This window comes from Zophobas morio, unplaced genomic scaffold, assembly GCF_036711695.1.
Source record: "Zophobas morio isolate AGI-343-1 ecotype UQ-CSIRO unplaced genomic scaffold, CSIRO_AGI_Zmor_V1 ptg000167l, whole genome shotgun sequence".
NCBI lineage: Eukaryota > Metazoa > Arthropoda > Insecta > Coleoptera > Tenebrionidae > Zophobas > Zophobas morio.
Window position 1 is genome coordinate 222,212 of NW_026972271.1, and position 15,802 is coordinate 238,013.

A 15,802-nucleotide genomic window follows, 5' to 3' on the forward strand; every position below is an offset into this window, starting at 1 on the left:
GCATTACCCTTAATATACTGAACAGAAGCTATGCGTGTCGCATTAGCTTATTGTATAACTAAAAACTTACCAAAGAATTTAGAAAAACTCTTACCAAATCAATTCTACGGAAGGAGACTTAGAAATGTCATGTCACAAACAGCTAGGGCATAAAGTTATAGTATACAAATAAATTTAAAAGGAAATAATATATTAAAATTTAAGAGGGCGAGGTTAAATACGCGATCATAAACCGGTATAATGACTTTACGTATTAACCTGTTATAGTAAGGCAGAGCGGTTGAAGGGGTACTCCAAATTAAGTCATTTGATTCAATACCTCGAAGGAAAAGTAGAACGTAACGTATACACAAGTATACTAACTTTAAAAAACAAACATAATAACGCAGTACCGAGAGAAAATCCAAAACAATATTTTAGGTACTATGAATCAACTTAAAATGATGAAGGTTACAGTCTTACGATAACCTTACAAAAATTCACGACCTACTTAGCGAGAGTGAGTATAACGACATGGACAGTTTGAAACGAAGAAACAATATAAATGAGCCACCAATTCACTCTAAACTGTTGAAACTGAAACATCTCAAGCGATAGAACACAGCGCACGACGGCCGCCAAGAAGGAACTATTATTTATACTTCAACGTCAAGGATATACGATCTGAATGCTTACAAAAGTATCAGTAAAAATATTATAACTACCAAAGGGCGATTTATTATCGAAAGAACAGTTTATACAGAGCTAGGCTCACTGCGAGGAATTTCCAGCAAGCCAAAAGCGTAAACTACCAGGAAACTTATTTACCGATGTAATCTAATTGAAGTTTTCAGATTACCGGTGTGGACTGCAAATCATAAGCAAATGCCTATAGGAACAATTGATATTTTACTGCCTTTTTACATACAAAACTTATTAAACCGGCGTGCACGACAACTGAAACTATAAACTAGACACTACTCAAACAGATTTTTAAGTGGTACGTTTAGTGAACGTTGGGCCATATGACTTGAATGACTCCGCTCTCTCCTATAAAGCTCTTACTTAAAAAACTAGAAAAATACGGATTTATATAGAACATAACAAATGAGGACATATTTTACTTTTTTTAAAAACTTTAAATACAATTATTGGTGTCCACGTTAACAATTGTATAATACTAGAAAATCACGAAATATTTTTAAAAACCCAATATAAAGGTTATAATCCGAAGGATGAGAGTAGTATTGTAGCAATATTAGGTATTAATATACGCCATTTTCATATCTGAACGGTTATGAGCCTAAAGAAAAAAGGTTAAGCGTCTAGCCCAAGCATTCAATATATATACTAATAGGAGACACACTACTCCCGTTCATACTAGAGTTGAAACAGCATCCTCTCACAGAAAAACTGGACATATATTCTAAAAATTATAAAGTTGTTGAGTCTTTTAGAGACATAACTGATAATACAAGACATGATCTCGCTTACGCTACCATATTACTGTTGGAATTTACACACAGTGAAAACGATACACTTAATGATGGCTAAAAAAGTTTTGGGATATTTATACAAAACAGATATTAATCTATACTTTAGATATAAAGATAATAGGCAGACAATTAAGATTTCCTCACTACAATGGGCATTTAATTCTGTTAAACGGGAATCCTGTGGATTAGAAGTCGAACATCGGCAAAACAACATTTAAAAACGTAATGAGCGGCTGAATACATGTCTTTAAGCAAAGCAATAACTTACAACTACCAATCGAAAACATGGTAAACGAAATTACCGCCAGGAAAGTATAAAAAAAAATCTCACACAGATATTGAGGCAGTAAAAAATAATTGCAGAGATGAGGGAAAAAAAAAACTTCAGCATGAAGAATAATCTTACCATTCCCAACCAGACTTAACAAGGGATGACACAAAAAATAACCATAGCTCCCTAAAAAATAATCTAGCACATATTTGTAAAAACAACAAAGAATACTTAAGCGAAATGATTTAAGATGCGAAAAAACCAAATTAATTTAATTTAAAATATCACATATTGAATACATTTTTACTAAACCAAAAAATAATTTTGTAATTTAGTAAGGATGAATTACAGAATATATGAAAATTAATCTCATCCTTCCGGAAAAGGTACAGATATAGATTGTTGGTCATTAAATTTCTTGTAAAGAATATGCATTTGTTATAGATATGATATAACTACTTTATATAATGAGTTATTTTTCCTTTTTTTTTTATACATTACATAATAATTATAATTAATATAACAATAAAATCTTTAAATTTTGTTGATTTTATGCCATATAATTTAATAGTTCACACATTAAAAACTTGCTCAGTTTTTAAAGCCACAATTTTTCAGTCCACAAATAAGATCTTGTTAAAAAAACGCATCCGTGTAGATCATAAATCCAATCACTTAACTTAAAAACGAATCTTCTGAGCATGAAGAGAACGAGCAGGTAGAAGAATAAAAATTGTAAAATCTTTAGGTTTAGTTAAAAAGGACCTCTATGCTTTTAGAATCAATTAAAAAAAAACATAGAAAGTCTAATTATTACGGGCGTGAAGCTGGGTGAAGATATCTTAGGTTTGTGATTTAAGTTGGCAAACGCCCACAATTAAACTATCAGAAAGCTAAGAGTAGGTTTAAAAAGAAAAACCAGTAAGATCTTAGAACAAACAATGAAATTATGATGAAGAATTCAAAGATATTAATAAATAGGTTACTTAAGAAGCTGTCAGTAATTCTTGTAGAACTAACTCTATATGGATCATGGCCCCTCTCGAAAGATCTTTTTGTATTAATTCCCAATATGCGACTACAATCACGCGCGAAATTTGGTGGTTAAAAAAGTTTCTCGATTAAGCGTAATATGCATATGTAAGTGCAGGACATATAGAAAAGGCATGTTTCCGTTTAATTTACCCTTCATGCCAAAAAGGAATATAATATGAAAGTTCCTAGCATCCAAAAACTAGTTGTAAAAGGAAATATACATTTATTCACTCAACATTATTTTTGTTTGCAGGTAACTTTTTATTAAAGTAGTTACCCTCTCTAGACTTGGAATACTTAATGAAATCCTGAATTCCAATACTAGTTATAATGAGAAACAACATTTATTTTAAAATAATTAAGGTCGCCAAATATCTATATATGAGTAGCAAAAACACTAACATGCTCATTTCTTTGCCAATCTTGTTTTCCGGAATAGGTTTTACTTCCTAACCAGAAGAGTTACTTTACGACTCTTCACGAACATCTACTCATTTTAGGGGTTATGTCAAGACTTTAACTCTAACTTCTATCTTTTATCTTTGGTTATCTTTGGCACCGCCATGAATAAAACCATCAGGCTAGCTAACTCTATAGCTATTGAGGCAACTCTTCACCGGGTATTAACCCATCCTACGTGTCCGAAAAAGATCTAACCTCTAACCATGAAAAGCAGCCCAGCTCGGAAAAAACCGCTTATGAAAACAGTAAAAGCTATCTTAGAAAGCAATGCTTCAACTAAGCCCTGCACTTCTTGGATCTGCGAAGTTAGTTTTTATGCTTCCGGTCGCATCATGGCGGGTCATACCCGTTCCTTGTTAGAGGCGTACGCTAGTGCGAGATGGCTTGTTTAACCTTTTAATTATAAACTAGAGATATGGTCAGCGCCTTGACCTGAGTCCTCTCTTATCCATCGACCCCGTGAAGCAGATTAATATATTGTATAAGGCCAATGAGATGGTTTTACCAACTAAATATTAGTCTTATTAATTAAGAAATAGATAATAAACAAGTGGACCTATTTTCTTCCTAAGTAGTATTCAAGGAAACCATGATAGGAAAAGAGGGGAGGGACGAAGGCTAAGGTTCCCTCAAAGAGAGTAGCTCGTCTAGCGTAAAAGATGCATAGTGGCCATAGTGAATGGGTTTTTTTTAAAACTTCTTAATCCGTTTTTCCTTAAAGAGGTATTGAAGGTTTTTCCCTATGCCATTAACACATATAATGTTAAGTTGTTCCTGGTGCTCGATCGAGTTACTAAACTTTATACTCGAGCTTTCACCGGGTTTATTAAAGTACTTTAATAAACAGTTAATTTAAAGAATTTTTAACTATAATTAGTAAATAAAATTTGTAATTTCTAAAAAAAAAGTTACATTACCATTTTGCATAGATTACTTCTTAACTATAACAACCCTCATAAGCGACTCAAGTAGCCCTCAGTTTTTACCATTATGCCAAAAAGTGGACGCCCTGGGTTATCATTTAGTAAGACAACCGAAATTGATAAGGCCCTTTTCATTCATTGGAGTGCTAAAATCTGAGCTATGTGATAGCTTCTAAGACTTCGGAAAGTATCCTTTGGCTTTTCGCTATAAATGTTTTGCCATTTTCCCTCTCTTCCTCTAAATCCTGTTATCTCTGGTATTTTTAAGCTATATACAATATATTTTTTTTTAATTTTTCAAGGAAATCAAGACAAAAATAATATTTTGTGGAGACCTTTATTCATAAAGCAACTTCTATTATAAAATAGAACGTCGCGAAGTCTTAACATGTTTTCCTTTTAGCGTCCAAAGAAGTATTATAACGTCAGTTGTTACTAGTATACATGACCAACGTGAATCAATAATCTTAACGTAACTTGTTTTCTTACGTCCTTATATCCCTTAAACAAACTTGGTTAGGAAAAAAACAACTTCTGTGGAACTTGGAGATTATTGGTCAAGGTCTTCTTCTTCAGTTAGAAGATATAAACATTATTACTAAATGCATTGAAGTTTTAGAATCATGGACTGTTGGTAATTAAACTTAATTAGAAAAGCCTTAAAAACTCACTTTATTGTTTACAGGGTTGTGGCTTTCAGCGCCCACCATACCATCACCTCTTTTAGAAAACCCCAGTTTCTTTATTATAGTATATTTGTATTACTCAATTTTGTACTCTTTTATAAATTTATTGTCTTTAACAGATTATTTTTGACCAAATTACTAAAGTGTTTATTCCAAGAGTTTTTGGTGAACTTTCAAAGTATCATTATCTAATTATCCAGCATTGCGCCTTATGTGCCAAAGCTGTTACCTTGATTCAAGAAAACACGTAAGCACTTCTTTTAAGCTTTTTTTTTTGTTTTTTAATTCTTCATTATAGTCGACGCATTAATTCACGAATTTCCTATAAAACTTGGAAAAAGATGCTTATTATAATGATGAGCATAACAGATTTATTTTTTTCTCAAGCAAACAGTTTGGCTGACACTGTTTATGACAAAATGCGGAAAGAAACGTTAAAGTTTATGTCTAAGTACTTAAACAATTTAGTACTCAGAGCTTTGGTACTTTCTTGGGAACTATTAGTAGCACGTTTTCTCTGTTAAAATATATAACTAGTTTGAAATGTGGGTTGCATCGTGCTCGCATTGTTTCCCTGATCCCACCCTCTGGAAAACACTATTTGTAGATTCTTCTTCCTTTTTTTCTCTTATATTTCGATCTACTCAAAATATCTGTCTAGTTCCACGCACAGTTTTGGCGGCACGAATCTGCGTTTGTACCCCAGTGGAGTTTTCTTTCGATATCCTTGACCCATCGCCTATTGAGCATCCTCTACGGGAAAGCAACCGGAGCGGTAAGAGCTTCCAGCATGCATACTCATGGGTAGGTGTGTACGGATCGCGCTACGAGTTCGTTGCGTCGACGCTTAGCCTTGCGAGTAGGACTAAAATTGCTCAGAGTTTGTAGTCTAAGTTTAGTAACGCTCCTTTTTCCTGTTTTGCCTGCAGCCGAACCTTGTGCTAGACGGCCCGACCGATTCTTCCCTCATTGAACTGCAGGTGTCCTCATTTATAAGATTTTTATATTTGGTTATTGGCCGTTTACTTTTCTGGGATTTCACCGGCAGGTTAAAGCTTTGGAACCTTTTATAATAGAAGATTTCAATATCCAATGCTTTGTGCACTGCTGGTTTCGTATGCTCATGCTCATTGGTTACGGTCTTACTTATATCGCCTGGGACATATCACAACTCGGCTTGTATTAGGCAATCCATGCGAATTAGAGTTGTCCATCTGCTTTTTACAAGCAATGCAAGCTGTTTCTTCCATTATACTGTCATTTATAGATGTGTCCGAACCTCCTGAAGAAGTACCTCTTCCCATGTTTATCTGAAAAACAAGACTAACTAATCTGTTCATATAGGAACAAGCAACCCTGAAAGACTTTATCTATCAATCCCTCGCTCGATACCTTACCGGAAAATACTACCCACCCTTTATGCCCAGTGATGACAGTTTTATTATAAAAGAAAAAAAATTACAAAAAAGAAATAATTATCTGAAGCCCCCCTGTGGAAACAGCATCTTGAATTTATTTGGGGAGTGGCTCGTTGGTATGGTACTGACTCAGTGTCAGCGCTTCTCTATTATAACAGCAAACCCGCAGAAGCAGCCTATAGTCCATTCCACCAGGGGCGGGCTCAGGCCATCGGAATCCTCTGCCGCATCTTTTCTTCTTCTAAACAAGACGCTCGCCCCTTTTTGCTGACCTACTTGGCCAGATTTTACATCGCTGTGACAGACGCGCTAGAAAGCGGAGACGGTATGGTCACAACTCTGGTCATTATGGTACTCGTCGTTGGCGCATAAGTGGTGCAATCCAAAATGAATTTTTTCTCCTGTAGAACTCGGAAAGGTTGTTTCTTAATAAGCTACAGGGAATGAAGCTCCTAGTTGTTCCATTTCTTGTTGCATTGGAGAAGACTTTAACTTCTAAGGAGCCAAGCTATCAGGTCCCTTACTTTGTAACGCTTGAAAAATTACGCCGCACGGCAATACAGGTCCGTATATTTTACGACTCGCCGGTTGCTGCTGCCGTAACTGTTTGTATCAGATACTGCTATCTCTCTTTCTCTATCCCAACTATTATAAAGAGTTATATGCGCTGAGATGCTCTTCTAGCAATTTAAATTCCCTTCAAATTAACGATTTAAAAAGAGGGGAAGATTCGTCTACTTCGTCTTCAGATTCTGTGCACGTAAAAGTTACAAAAAATGCGCCTCACGTAGAACAGAAAAGTGTAGAATGCGAGGACGCCTTATTCAACTTTTCCGATCTTCGAGCTGTAATAAAATTTTGACAGTGATATATAGCAAACTGCGGTTACTTTGCTTTTGAGCTACAGAGCGGACCTTTTTTGTTCAAAAAGCAAGCCTACACAACTCTCTCCTTGAAGAAGACATTTTCCAATCATTGGCCCCGAAAGCATTCTGTTCACTCAACGCGCTCTCTCCTTCCCGTGGACGCCTCTTTCAAACAGCCCTCGGAATTTTCTGTGGAACCCTCACCAAGCAGTAACGCATCACTACTATTTGCCTTGTGATGTGTTTCTGTGCGTCTTGCTTATATTCAAGTTAACAACAACCACTCCTCATAGCAGTCATAACTGTATTATATAACACCATAGAACTTACTTCTAAGGGACCTTTAAAAAGCACTATTAACTTGGTACTAATTTCTTTCGGTATTGTATTGTTGTTGGTGATATATGTTTCTGAACAATGCTGAAGTCTAAGACAAAAAGTACAAGCTTTCAAGAAAACCATCAGTTCAATAAGAAAGAACTTTACCTTGGAAAAAACATGCTTTACTACACTTTACTCCGAGCTTTCATCAGTGAAAAGTACGCAGACAATCTCAAAACGTTATTGTATATCTTTTATTAGTCATCTGTTTATATAAGCAAAAACCTTTATTACCAATGAAGGTGTATATTCCACGTCTATTTAGAAAATGTCCATACTTCCGCCCCTACCATGGCTCAGAACATTGCCAAAAGTCTTTTTTATATAAACTCTTACCACCGGCTTAAAAATATCAAATTTTTTAGTCGTTTACCGGAGACTTTCGGTCGAAAATAATGCTTGGGCAACTTCCGTGGCGCTGACCGCTTTCGACGTTCTTGCAGGCTTTGCAGCTTTGCAAGAATATCTGGTGGTCAAGGATCTCGTCTATTTCCTATGCAGTTATATTGACGGCTGCATAAGACTGCCTCCCCAACGACAAACGCAGGATCTTCATTTAAAAATTGCAGGAGCATTTCGTTGCTTACTGGCATGGAGTGGCACATCCCCTGTTCTCAGCAATGAGGGCGTTCTCCAGCAAGTGTTACAGGTGGGGGCCGCATATTAATACTCGACCAGTGAATCAGAATGTGTCATCAAAACTGTTAGGCTATAGAATTAGGTTTAACTGGAAAGTGCAGTGGTGTAATGCGCGGTGATAACAATTTTAAAAACCTCTCTTTGCGAGAATTTGCGGTAGAAAAACCGACTCCCCCCTCTAAAAGGTAATATTATATCTTTTAAATTTAAGATGCGGATATCGCATAATTCTCGCAGGGTAGAGAATACAGCTGAGCAGCTCCTGTTATTCCTTCTAGGCAATACCCAAAATAATTTTTCATCACGGACTTTGCTTACAGCAAGCCAAGGGGTTTTTTAGTTGGCGCTATAATATACTATATGCAATATTTTACCTTAGATCTTTTGATAGATAAACCCTAAAGAAAATGTTCGGCATTTCGCTGTTGATAAAAACTTTATTATATCCTTTGCCGAATCCGAATTGGAAAATTCTTGTAAACGTTCTTCGATCATTATAATTAGGGACCAGAACGGTTATCTCTGTACTCTTATGGTACTCGCCTAATCATAACTTATCACCCGTTTTACCCAGGACTTTTCTCTTTTGAGTACCGCTTAAAATTGCTAGAAGAAGAAAAATCGGGATCCCAGAGAAGTCAAAGGGAGCTCCGACTTACAAACGTTCTTGATCAAAGTAAAGTAAGGCTGCCGTAAAATAGTAAAGTGTGCATTTGTCGACTCTTATTGGTTATTTTTTTTTCAAGTCTGTACCCAGTTATGACGAAGGCGATTTACCATTGGCGGAACTTCCTCACTACGGAGAAGTATGCGCTAACACGTATCAGTTGCATGGGTTATTTTAATTTGCAGCTGATTTAGTGTTACCTGCCTTCACTCATGAGCACTGTTCCGGAGGCCGAACTGGACTTTTTCTCTCAGCTCCACGATATATGCTACTGGCAGTTCGAGCAGGAGTCGCAGACAGATGGCTCTTCTGACTCAGCCTCCGCGATTCCTGTGTGATGCTGCGTGGCGTTTATCAACTCTTTATTTACCTTGATAATAGGTAGGAGAATACCCCCCATACTCCCCGGTTAGAATGGGCTCCCTTAGGGGGCGGCAATTTATGTCTCACTTAAACTTTATTTCTTTTGAAAATGGACCAGCTAACTCTCGCCAGCCACGTGTTGTAGAACTTTTATCGTCTGAAGACTTCTATTCTTCCCTTCAAGTACAATATTATATATGCATAACAGGACAAGTAATAATTTTGATGTGTGCGTCTAGGAACTCGACTCCTTACCTGAATGCGAAACAGAGACTTTCACGATATTTTATGCTAGGAAGGGCATGTGTCTACCCCACCAACTATTGGAGCATTGGGAGCCTGTATGGAACTCTAGCGAATTTATGAGTTTTCTTCAAACGTAATTTTTTTAAGTTTATCTTCATTATACTCTACTAATAACGTGTTTTGTACGCACCAGTTTAGGGAGAGCGAGAGGATGTGCTACATTGCGATACTTCAAGTATTTCACCTCCCATACTTCAAGCCCAGAAGTATTTTTTTACAGAGATAACTTTGGAGAGGTTCGTTTGAAAATTAGAATATTCGCCATTTCAAACTGAACCTCTTTAACTTGTGTTGCAGCTAGCCATACCCTTACATACTTTGCATTATAATAAAGGGCTCCTGTAAAAATTTATTAAAACCATTTAGAGAGTTTATACAGATTTATTTTTTGTTAAACGAATAGACTGTCTTCCACGTGCCAGCTTGCATTGAAGATCTTTACCCTTCTGACGGTGAATTTGGCGATCTGAAGCTTGACATTGAGTGCACCAGCGAAATTAAAAAGGAAACAAACATCCGCAGCGTTCCCTATGATAATTATCCAGAGAGCTCTAACACGAGCCGCAAACCGTGTAATACTAGTGCCGGTAGTGAATGTGCGTGTTTAAACTGCTTCGTTAAAGTCCACCAAGATAGAGTAACGTTGATTGAAAAGGCGAATATAACAGTCAAAAGGTTGCGGTTTACGTTTCCTGTCACCTGCACCTGTTAAGTATCTTTATTGTCGTTAAACCATTCAGTTGCGCCTTAATAATCTGGCTAGAAAATCTACAGGATATCCCTGTTTTCCCTTTTAAGGATTCAACTAAAGTACGCATGTGTAACAGTGTTTTACATTTCACGAGATTTACAGTTTGTTATGCACCGCCAGCTTCTCATATACATTTATCCTCTGAAACGCAACTTGTATAGAATTATTATCAGCGGACCCCCTTTACATGGTCCTCTCTTAGATGGTACAATACTTGTCCTGTAGCCGTTACTTACTTTGAGCAAAGTTAAACTGTGCTTAACTTCGATTATGAGCATCGTTTCTTTTTTTTTCTTATAATTATTTACTTATTATTTATCTTTATAGGAATGATTGTCAATAACGAAGTGCTTGGTCGCATGACTAGAGCCACCCTCTTAAACTTTTCTAGGTACTGTAAAGCCAAGTGAGCTTATGCCAGCAGTGAGCAAAATCTTATGATCAGGCATTTACGAATTAATATGGACGTTATGACAAGACCTAGCCACGTCAGGAAACGTTTCATCGAGGGGATCGCCAGTAGATACCACCGAAAAGAGGGCCAAGACGATGTGCCGATCGAACTTCTTTATAAATAGTTGTTAGTATTAAAGAACGTAAGGGTTAAGTACGGAGCACACAATTCTTATGACACTTTTTTTGGTGAAATTATTCCGGGTCTAATATAGTATATAAGTTTGTAAAGCATAAAATAAACTAAGGTATTTAACTCACGATATCATATAACCAAAGCGAAACTGTATTATTTTTTAATATCAATCAATAATTTTGTTTTCTTATTGTTGCTTTTTGGCTCAATCAATACGTAATTTTTGTTTTACGTTGTCAGCGAATTAGCTGAATATATGTAGCAAGCTTCACGCTACCCAAGTTAGTATTCGAGTTATGCTTGCTACATTCTGGCTAACTTGGAAATGACAACGCTAAAATATTTCTCTTGGGTATCTAAAAGTTGCCTAAAGGCGTTAAAAAAATAAATGACTACACCATTACAGCGCCAATTATACTGTTTCTGTTATAAACAACGGATGGAAAAAAGCTGGTAGTGAGTAGAAAAATTAGTTTTTAAAAGGTTAATGCTAAACCTTAAAGCCTCCAGAAAACAGTAGGGTAAGTATGTAATAGTACCACAAGTACACTTTTATAACATTCTAAGTAGATGGACAGAAGGATAATCTCTTCCTGACATAAGATATACTACTACATATTTCCATGAAAAATAAAGAAAAATTAAAAATAGTTTTTTCCGACCAGTCCAATTTATTTAACCCCAAAACTTTAATAACTTTTTTAACTTTATCCTTTTAATAACACTCCTTCCTACAAATTTTTATTTTACGATACCTCTCGGATTATATTCGAAAGTAAAGAGTGGTAGCCACTGACGGCCCTCGCCTCAACAGAATGCGTTTAAAAGCCTGAAGAAAGTGCACCCTAGGAAAGATAAAACCTTCAAACGTATCAGCATAAAAATTATACGCTCATTTTTAGGTGCGTCCTTTTTCGTCAGCGAGCTACATTTTTCTATGTTATGCTATTATGGCGACCAAAGCAAGTTTCAAAGAAATCACCTTCCGGTAAGAAAACCTTACTACACAGGGATCTTGGTCTTCAAGCCATTAAAACTAGCTAGTGAAGAATTATTTCAAAGAGTTTACTGTTCGGTGACTAGATGAAGATAAACGTTTTATCTTTGTCCTCACTATAACATTTTATTTGAATACGTTGTGCCATAAGATATATGAATACCAGATGGGTAGACTATAAATACTAATAAACCAGTTTGGATAATTTATCTTTTACAAGAAGGTTTAAAGTTAAAAACAATACCATTTTAACCTTATTATAAATAATAAAAGAAATAAAAAAAAAACATCTCTATTTCATTATTGTCTAGAGATAGCTCAACGGCCCTCGAGACGAAAAAAAGTAGAGAGCCAAGAAGCTTCTTTAGCCATCTCCTCCAAACTTCTCGAGGGACGTCCATCTTTATCGTGTTTCGCTAGCTTGAAATTATATAATTATATGACGCACTCAAGCGCGCGCTTAACGTACCTCTGTGTACACTTCATCTGAATTTTCGTAATCACCCTTTTTCCTTGGAATAATGTGAACATGGACATGATCAACGGTTTGTCCCGAATCTGGTCCGTCCTATGGTTGTGCAAAGATTAAGTTTCGTTCTTAGATGGCGGCTCTTCGTGGGAACATACATCATGGCATTAAGTTATACGAGGTTAAAATTTACTTATTACAAACTTGAGCAGTTGCTCAGTAAATTTAACGCAGACCGCTTATTTTCGCTGACAATTTAAATTTTTTGTGCTTTACATTTTTAGTTTCCATGAATTTTATAATATAAATATGTAGAAATAAGAATAGTATGCGGTCAAAAGACATTTAAACCTGAGAAAAAGTACTTAGCTCCACCCATTTAAGCTACGAAAGATTAAAAAGAAAATCTAGTTCGCGTATTACGCTGTAAATTTGAGCCGGCAAGCCGCAAAGTAGATGAACTCCAGCACTTTTTTATAGGTGTGAACCCGCAACACCTACGCTGTCTATTATTATTACGAGGTCGTGCTGAAAAAAGGAAATGTAGTCAGTAGAACATTTCACTTGAGATGGCAACGATAGAAACAGACAACCAGGAGTGTATAATCATAGCAGGTCGCGAACTAAATAGATTATCCTATATTGTAACTAGTAAAGAGGTTAAGTTTTAGTCAAGGAATATCCGGTTTCCTCTAGTGAGTACTCAACCCTCTTAACGAGCTTTTATTAATAAGCTCCCCTACCCCAAATAATATGTTTTCTCGATTGACACCCGAATCTAAGCAGCAAAAATTATCTCTTAACAGTACTGCATTATGAGCAATATGATAACTTAAAAAAACCTCTATTTCATCCCTTTCTTTGAATAAATATTAAAAAATTCACCACGTAAAGTCATTTTAAGAGATTTGATAACGCAAAAAATTAAGTTATCATGCTAAGTGTTTTTCCTTACCGAATTAAGTGTTATTTGAAACCAACAAAAATATATTATAGGTTCCTTATTAAAAACAAAAATTTGCACGTCAATAGTATAATTACAACTTAAAAAGAAATAAAAACGGGTAAACTAAAACCAACCGGTAACAAAAAATTCGTTACCCACACAATAATCTCTTAAGAGGCAAGCGTATCAAACTTAAACATTTATATATTACTAAACGTGACATAATAATATTCTCAACAACCCACAGAATTTTAAATAACAAAATACCCTACAAATCCAACGAGCAGAGGTAGAAGTTACATTATCGGTATATTAGGCTGAAGACTAGAATACGGAGCAAAAGTAACTGAGTGTGAGGGAGCATATTATTAACGCCCCTAACTCGACTCCAAGAAATTATTTAAATGTTCAACCGAAGGCCGAGGTGTCGATCAACGTCTTAAAAAATTACGGACTCTACATTATAAACTAATAATCATGCTATAAGTCAATTGGCCTTAACCTTCATTAAGTTATTTTTTCTAAAACATTAAATAACTTTATATTAAAAAACCCAACAGTTTAACGCAAATACTCAAATAGTTAATGACTTTCACAGCAAAAAAAAAAATTACCTAATCACCCTTATATAACCCAAGCTTAAAATTAAGACCAGTTTCTATATTGCTATTAAATTATTTGGTTTACGTAAAGATTTTACTAATTAAATAAAATAACTCTAATGCAAACCTGTATGCAAAAAGTTAAGGAGGTGGCTTTAAACTCACGTTCGATAACAATCCCTAAATCTATGTAAAAAAAAACATAGAGATTTCAATTACAGTTGTATACCCACTTCTTGTACAGTTTTAAAAAGATCAGTAATTTCTTTAAAGGATAATTCAGCATATCTTTTTACTACCCTGAATTTGAATAAAAATATAAAATAAAATGTACGTAAGCTGATAAACCTACTTACCTTCGCGGACAGACAAGTACGTGGCCAGGGACGACTGGCTTCAGATTAACGAATGCAAAGCTACAATGAGGGTATAATTAATAATATAATATTACATTTTTTGACATAGAATGCACTAACCTAAGCCTGGTTGAATGGAAAACCTCATCTCCGGTAAGAGAAATAAATGAGCCAAAGCTAAAGGTCATGGCTTCTATCGCTGGCGTTAAAGATAGAGAACTTTATCAAATTCTTAGTAACGCGTGATTTTCTATATTTGGTAACCTTGCACGGGCGTTTTGTAGTCCACTCTTGATAAGTGGACGCTCACGCGTACTTCAAAGAATTAGAAAAAGTATTTTAGGTTTCAAGTCTCAACACATGTCTCTTCAAAACTACTCTTCCATTCTACTTCAATTTATTCATCCATGTTTACCAATATTCAGCAACTAATTCACTTTTTCGAAAGAGAAGCACTCAAATTCTACGCAAAATTGTGAACTTACCTTTTTTAGGAATTGGATAATCGCCGTTCTCCCCAGCTTCAAGAAGTTAAACCACGAACACCAGTGTTTATCTCATAAAGCTCAGACTCTTCTATGATTGATCCGTTTACGGAAGATGTCCATCCTTTGAAAAATTATAAGTTAGGGTTAACAAAACATGGCACTGGTTTATAACCCTCTAGGTTCCTTGTACACCAGCAGCTCGCAATGGGAACGGGAGAATTAAATCTATGGAATTTAGGCTTACAATACAGTGTTTTAGTGCATTAATCCTCTAAAAACCGTTGTGCTACATCGTTAACTTTTAGTTTCCTCTTAATAAAGTAATATAATCTGATGTTTTAGAGTCTAAGAGGGGGCGATTGAAGAGGTAACCACGAATGAAGAAACCTCGTGAACTAATCCACAGTATTGCTAGCTTATTACCCTACCGAGACGTTGTTGATAGACTAGGACAACCGCGGGGAACTTGATTATAATTAACTGTTTTATTTTTTAAAAATTCTCTGTCCGACGCTATTATAAATGGAAAGCCCCCTCTATTACATTTAGGCTTCCTTCCAAATCTAATGAAAGTTCCCTCAGTCACTTAATACTAAGTGTAACATGTTATGCACTGAATCACTCTTAATTGATAGTAAACCGAACAAGGCCTAACAATTTATTTTTTCCTTTAAAACAAGTTAAAATCTTGTATGTTATAGTCTTGAAAAATCTATACTTTATATTAAATCGAGAGGAAGGGGAGTAGCCTTCTACCAACTAGGTTAATATAAGGTTATTTTCCTTAGGATAAAGAGCCTCTTACCTTTAACCCTAACAGTTCTCCTGTAACCTCTACTTGTTCGTTATTCGTTAATTATAATTTAACATCACCTATAATTGTTATTTTCATACATTCCGCTTTTCTTTTATCCTCTTTATTTATTATTACGGTTTTTAAAATTTATAACGCTATTTTCGGTTAAGTTTAACTCTTTTTATCTTCATGGAACGTTATAACCTTTGTTTGGATTACTTTTTTATTATTGTTAGTTTCATTTTTAATATTTAGTATTTATTATTATTATCATATATAATAAATTGGCATCAAAACCAAGAATATCACGTTTTTT

At 35.4% G+C, this 15,802-nt stretch overlaps 2 protein-coding genes across 2 annotated transcripts; one reads left to right on the forward strand and one right to left on the reverse strand.

Annotated features, from left to right (window-relative positions):
• The first annotated feature begins 4,694 nt into the window (after positions 1-4,694).
• Positions 4,695-10,923, forward strand: LOC135145653 (ral GTPase-activating protein subunit beta-like). Its single transcript, XM_064077779.1, has 33 exons — positions 4,695-4,800; positions 4,852-4,916; positions 4,972-5,099; positions 5,151-5,334; positions 5,390-5,455; positions 5,514-5,627; positions 5,782-5,832; positions 5,901-5,985; positions 6,039-6,142; positions 6,197-6,386; positions 6,440-6,621; positions 6,678-6,833; positions 6,887-7,117; positions 7,178-7,346; positions 7,430-7,500; positions 7,563-7,702; positions 7,760-7,830; positions 7,883-8,166; positions 8,226-8,341; positions 8,394-8,487; positions 8,548-8,671; positions 8,731-8,837; positions 8,903-8,962; positions 9,018-9,155; positions 9,205-9,369; positions 9,426-9,565; positions 9,626-9,728; positions 9,896-10,064; positions 10,116-10,167; positions 10,233-10,302; positions 10,364-10,448; positions 10,571-10,634; positions 10,689-10,923. The coding sequence occupies exons 4-33, from the start codon at positions 5,194-5,196 to the stop codon at positions 10,819-10,821; spliced, it is 3,675 nt and encodes a 1,224-aa protein (XP_063933849.1). The 5' UTR covers positions 4,695-4,800; positions 4,852-4,916; positions 4,972-5,099; positions 5,151-5,193; the 3' UTR covers positions 10,822-10,923.
• A 1,202-nt stretch (positions 10,924-12,125) lies between these two features.
• On the reverse strand, positions 12,126-14,810 carry LOC135145641 (bis(5'-adenosyl)-triphosphatase-like). The gene is made up of 9 exons (XM_064077763.1): positions 14,798-14,810; positions 14,688-14,723; positions 14,467-14,517; positions 14,323-14,401; positions 14,203-14,262; positions 14,076-14,146; positions 13,974-14,026; positions 12,299-12,397; positions 12,126-12,249 (listed from the first exon to the last, which is right to left on the reverse strand). The coding sequence occupies exons 1-9, from the start codon at positions 14,808-14,810 to the stop codon at positions 12,148-12,150; spliced, it is 564 nt and encodes a 187-aa protein (XP_063933833.1). The 3' UTR covers positions 12,126-12,147.
• Positions 14,811-15,802: the final 992 nt, after the last annotated feature.